The sequence below is a fragment of the Amphiura filiformis genome, chromosome 13 (assembly GCF_039555335.1).
Source record: "Amphiura filiformis chromosome 13, Afil_fr2py, whole genome shotgun sequence".
NCBI lineage: Eukaryota > Metazoa > Echinodermata > Ophiuroidea > Amphilepidida > Amphiuridae > Amphiura > Amphiura filiformis.
Window position 1 is genome coordinate 43,178,985 of NC_092640.1, and position 6,147 is coordinate 43,185,131.

The following is a 6,147-nucleotide window of genomic DNA, read 5'->3' on the forward strand; positions in this document are numbered from 1 at the left end:
CTCAATTGCAATCCTTATATGCTTTTATGTTACGGAGCAAACTTAGCTGAATTTCCAGCATCCTTGTAGATATGGAAAGTAATGTCTTTGTTTATTTTTTGCTCTGTTTTATAGCACTTTGGTTCATATTGTTGAATTAAAGACCACGATTTTCTTTGCCAGATTGCAATTATTGTTTCTTGCACTGTGTATCTGTACTGCAGTCAATAAGCCAAATCGGCATTTTGACGTTTGCAATGCATTGTGGGACAGTTTTTGCAGTTTTGGGACACTTTGTCCTTTGACCTATTGGGAAAATTCAGATATGTTGGGGTTTTTTAGGTACAAAATATAATCTAAAATGTTTTACAATAATTCAAACAAATATAAAAAATATTATTATTTTATAAATTAATTATATTAGTATTTTTAATGATTACATTATGACAAAAATAAGTAAATTAATAATAATAACGCTAATTTCCCCGATATGTCAGAGTTCAAAATGTCCCAAAACTGCTCTCCAAAGTTAGAATGGCGATTGGGCTTATTGCAAAGTTTAGGGTCCGCTTTGTTTAAAGAAAATCAAATTGCTTCCTGGTGACTATCAATACAACTATGATGTACAGAACAACGGTGGATGAACATAGGCTGAGCCAAATTTATATTTCTTGCTAACTCCGTATAGAGTGTACCCGATCCAACAGACTTGTAAAGCGTAAATGATACCCCAGATTGCGAAAACATAGTAGTATGTTGAGATGTCCGAATTGATGGTCCCCACTGGTGCTACTTGTTGGGTAGTATCTGAAGAAAAATAATTAGGTATTAAACATTAAGTCTGTTGAAATTATTCGAATCTGTCTTATCTGTAACAGAACCCTGGGATCTTGTATGTGATGCGATCAAGCAAAATCAGTCGAAACTCAGAAATATTAAATTTTCGGTTTCTTATAATGATAGTAAAAAGCCGTTACAAAGCTGCATTTTGCAGAAAACCTCATTGAAATTGAACAACCGGCTCCAAAGATTTGAGCGATTAAAGAAACATTTCCTTTGTTTGACTATATCTGAAAAATCAATATTTCCGAGTTCCGACTGGTTTTGCTTGATCGCATCACATATATATAGAATAACCTCATATGAAGTGTCAAATCTCTTGTAAGCTGAATAAATATTAGATTTTTCTTAGTTGGTATATTGCAATGACCAGTAAACCACATTGATTGCGCGTTTGTTGCGAACGGCGTTTGTATGGAGGTGTTTGGTACTAGATTGGTTCTATTTTGGAAAAATCGCGTTCCTAGCGTCAAGTTTGCGTAAAAGTTGGCAACCAGCTTATTTTTGTTAATTTGGGTATGTTGAACTCGAATCTCAAGTCTGTTTCTGCCAGGCAATATCTTGAGACCGCGACCCTGAAAAAGATCCTCAAATGACCCCACATAGGATCGCATGAGGGGCACAAAATTATTATTATTCCAATAACCATAGACCATTTAACCAGTTGTGCGTCTGGTCCCACAGATCCTAGAAATGTAATGTTTGTACGTGTACGACCTAGTGTTTTAACAAGTTATGGGGCACAAAAGGTCACAGGTAGATTTGCTTGTTGTGTATGGGTCAAAAGTCAAAGTTGCTCAAATTTTCGTAAACGCTGATTGTTCTCCTAGCTAAGAGGTTTCAGAAAAAGAATAGTTTGCGCTATCTGCGATGTCTAGTTAGCATGTTACACAACAAAGAGTCAAAAGATATCTAGGATTCCATAGGATTCAATGGAATATGTATTTATTTAATATCTATCTTCGGAACTTGACATCGCAGATGGTTAAAACTATTCTTTTCTGAATACCTTAAACTTGAGGAACAGTTTGCATCCATTTTTACGAAAATCGGAGCAACTTTAATTTTTTTTCCTGTATTACATACAAATTGACCTTGGACCTGTTGAGCCTCATAACTTGGTAACTATATGTCCTACGCGCAAATATGTTACATTTTTGTGATTCTTAGACCCAGACAATAAATAATTTGATATGCTTTTTAGATCATTTTTAAATTTTGTCCCCCATAATGAGCCTCTATGGGGGTTTATGTGTCTTTTTAAGGGTCACGGGGTTCCAATATAGATTGGCAGACAAAATGTTTTAATTTTTAGTTTTAATACCCAAATTAACCAAAATAATTTGGTTGCCAGCTTTTACACAAACTTGCCGCTTAATGCTTAAATAAGCACATATTTCCAAATATGAGAACCCAGTCTCTACTGTATATTCAAGAGTTCCCTCACTTGAGTATTGTTTGTGTTTCTGATGACAAGTACCTATCATTAATTTATATTTACTGCTCATATCTTCAGGTTTTATAGCTCACCTATATGTTGCTAAAAAAAGGTATATTGGCATCCCACTTCAAAAAATTTTAATTTTAATTACCTGTAACATTATATAAGCTGTCTTGTATTTTCAGTGTACATGTACGTGGTTAAAGAAATGATATTTATTGAACTGTAAAAATCCTATCAGGTCGTTTCTTCCAGACAATTATAATTAAGCAGACCAGAAATTTTGACCTTGCATGTTACCTTCACGACAATAATATGCCTTTCTTTGGTACCCCTGGATTCTGTTTTATTTCCGTTGGGGTCAGTTGCACAAATACAGTACTGTTTACTTTCAAAAGATATTCTACTTCGGCTGATTTTCTCTAAGCCATAAACTTTCTTATTAAGTTGGCACACTAGCAGATATAGGTAAACTTGAAATTGCTGGCACATTGAAATTAAATGGTATAGATTATTAGAAATAGTATAGAGAAATAATAATATATGAATAATGGTAGAACAATGACATTTCCCCATCTGGTAACTGGTGCGCTTAAGGTAATACTACACCCCGATAACTGTTGTGACTAATTTTGCATTTTTGCAAGTTATATTATAGGGGCGAGAAATCCAATTACTTCACTGAAATTTCAGTGATTCAAGACAAGTGGTTCATTATATATGTTAAGAAGTGAGGTACATTCTATCGGTACCTCTTTTCTTATCATAAATAACGTACCGCTTGTCTTGAGTCACTGAAATTCCAGTGTAGTAACTGGATTCCTATAGCCCCTATAATATACATAACTTTTGTTATCAGTGTATTATTATTTTTTAAGAAAAATGCAAAAATAATCACAAATTTATTAGGGGGTGTAGCACCGTCTTAAGTACTTTCTTGCAATGTATTGTAATTGATGGCAAATACTCATAATGATCAAATAATGAAATAAAAACGATAATTAGTACATACTGTGATCTTCGCCTCCATCCTCGTCGTATAGTGCATTCACAGCCATAGCAAAGCCAAATTCTAGCACAATGAATGCCAAAAATGGCGCAAGAAGGTTATCCATTTTGTTATCCTTCATGTTTTCTGTAAGAGGTAAGTAAATAGAGAGTATGTTAGAGCCGGATTTCTGTGCTACTATTTCCTTGATTAAAGGGACATTCTAAGGTCTGTCAATCCCAACTTCACGATTCTCCCCATGTCATTCTTTTTACTTTTAGAAAGCTAAAATGAATAAGCTATGACACTACATTTGGTGCCAAGTGACGCAAATTTTTACTCATCTTGGCCCGGGCATAAGGAATTTCGGTATAATTCTGGTATACCCTGCGCAAAAACCCGATTAGGGTTAGGGTTACGATGTGGGTTAGGATTAGGGTTATAATTAGGGTGGGTTAGGGTTAGGGTTATAATTAGGGTTAGGGTTAGGGTTAGGGTTAGAGCTATATTTGTGGACAAGGTATTCCAGAATTATGCCGGAATTTCCTGTAATTCCAATTGGGAATTAAAAGTAACGTTTAAGTTTTAGGATTAGGGTTTATTTAGGGACAGAATTGAAATTAGGGTAAAGTGGCTCCAATTAGATAAACATTTCAAGGGAAATCAAACAATGGAAAATATCAGAAAAACTTGACAATTAATATTGGCTTGCTCACTATATTGGTTTTAAACATCCATACCAGGCAGACCAGAGTCGAGGACGGGTGCACTTGGCCTCAACGTGGAGCTGAGATGAACACACAGGCGCCAAGTACAGACATTATTAATCATACTGAGCCACTTTTTCCTTTTCTAATACAACTATGAAGAGAGGGTCGTTGCAACCCTATTGCTCTATTAAACATCATGTAAAGTTTTATTTGGTACCAATGTATAGCTACGGGTCTTGGGAAATTATATACAAAAAATAAGCTATTAATTCTACGAACATGTGATAATAATATGATAAACATGAAAGGTAATTACTATTTTAACAATACACCATGTAAAAGCAGGCGGCAGAGGAAGCGCAACACGTGACGTACGAGGCTGGCGAAGATACAAGGCTGACAGCCTCATTCAAAATACACGGTTAGCAATAACAAATGGAAAATTAACATATTTGCAGTGGAGTACTTTGTCGAACCCCGACGGTTGTAGAGTAAGATAATTTTGCTTTGACACCACATAACAAATTTAGAATTGTTTGTGAAGATTTCATGATTATGTGTTAATCCAATGGCGACCTCAAAATTGGCGATATCGCTTCCATCACCGCCTGGTAAAAAGTCGATATCTGAATAATTTTACATACGAACAAGATTAAATTAATGATCTTATTGCAGGAACCTATGTTTGGCCTCAACCCCCTCCCCCTCCATGGTCATAATTTTGTTTATGGTACCTGTCCCCGAGTAAGGTGCTGGTGTACAAATTGTATCTCTAAATGAGTGCAAAGGATGGAACTACGATTATCTTAAGTCGTTTGGGCGTAATTTGCGTGCGTTTTTATGTCGGATGAAAAGGGGGATGGTACCGTGATCCCTTCCCCCTTCGTAATCCTAGGGCTAAAGGGAAATCTCGTATACAATCTTGGACAAAATAGTGGCATACTTATACTAAACAATTGAGATACGTGCCCTATTGGAAAGATGAGTCAAACATGCAACCAATGTATGGGAAGCACAGACTCCTCCCTGTGTCTCATCCTTCCCCATCATTCAATGTTGGAGGGTCCAGCATCCAACATCATGGCTTAATCCAACATTGATTGGGATAGAGAGTGTGGCAGAAATTATCCAAAGATCCGAAAAATGTGGTAACATGTTTTGCTGAATTGTAGACAACATAATGGCTGAACATCTTTTTGTTACACTTACAATTATTGAATTTTACTAATCTATATAATTATATCCTATTTTGTAACCCTTCAATGTTCGTTACTGATTACAAGGGCAGATAAAACAAGTACAATATACTAAATTAAGAGAGAAATCAGGCAACAAGTAGGCCTATAGGCATACAAAGAAAAGATGAGGTCAGTCTAAATAGGGACGACAAGGAAAGAAGTCGGATATAATTATACGCAATCCATTCCACGTGTCTTCGTGATCAAAACAATTTTACAAGTGAAAGCGGAAATAGTTGTCCTATTCATCAGCAGCTTCAGCCATGAAACCAGTATCAAAATTGTCGCTAACAGTTATGTTCTTCAAGTATAACATTATGAAATATTCAAAAACTCTTACTTACCTCTGTGTTTGTCCACTTGTTTGTTTTTCATAACGTTATAAAAGTAATGATAGTTGTTCAAAATATCAATACACACACGATGTTATAACTTCCAAATCATTCGACTGCAAAAACCACACTGCAGTGGGACTGTACCGATTACTAATATTTGGTTGCTCATACTCTAAAATTAGATTTAACAGATCTTACACAAACCCTATAACTTGGTTTTGGAATTAAACCTAGAACTTGGTATTTTGATACAATATGAGATCATCAAAAGCTCAAAGGCGAATGGCATAGCTCTGAGTAAGAGACCCGTCATTCTATTGTTCGTGTCCGGTCAAATGCAATTGTTGGACCCATTGAAGCAAAAACAAAACCCTGGCAATCTTTAACAGATCAGAGGTATCGAACAAATAACAAGTATGGTGTGAGTTATATACAAAAGTGCATTGCAGTTTGACTTATCTGCACTGTGTTTTTTCAGAAGTTCGTATTGTATGGTAACAATACCTTCTGTTTTCTATTGTATAACTTTGTGTAGCAAGTGCCATTAAAAGTCAAAGTGTAAAGGCAAGAAACAGATGAGGATAAGATGGACTGATTAGTTTTTGTTTGTTGCAGA

The 6,147-nt window shown here is 35.6% G+C and overlaps 1 protein-coding gene across 1 annotated transcript; it reads right to left on the reverse strand.

The window, feature by feature from the left end:
- Positions 1 to 272: 272 nt before the first annotated feature.
- LOC140168390 (uncharacterized) lies at positions 273 to 5,673 on the reverse strand. Its single transcript, XM_072191772.1, has 3 exons — positions 5,541 to 5,673; positions 3,273 to 3,395; positions 273 to 786 (listed from the first exon to the last, which is right to left on the reverse strand). The coding sequence occupies exons 1-3, from the start codon at positions 5,569 to 5,571 to the stop codon at positions 596 to 598; spliced, it is 345 nt and encodes a 114-aa protein (XP_072047873.1). The 5' UTR covers positions 5,572 to 5,673; the 3' UTR covers positions 273 to 595.
- Positions 5,674 to 6,147: the final 474 nt, after the last annotated feature.

Bases quoted from the DNA above. Each gene is read 5' to 3' on its own strand.
- LOC140168390 (XM_072191772.1), bottom strand. From the start codon at position 5,571: ATGAAAAACAAACAAGTGGACAAACACAGAG. The intron at 3,396-5,540 runs GTAAGTAAGAGT...TACCTCTTACAG, and splicing joins ACAAGTGGACAAACACAGAG to AAAACATGAAGGATAACAAA. The intron at 787-3,272 runs GTATGTACTAAT...ATTTTTCTTCAG, and splicing joins GGATGGAGGCGAAGATCACA to ATACTACCCAACAAGTAGCA.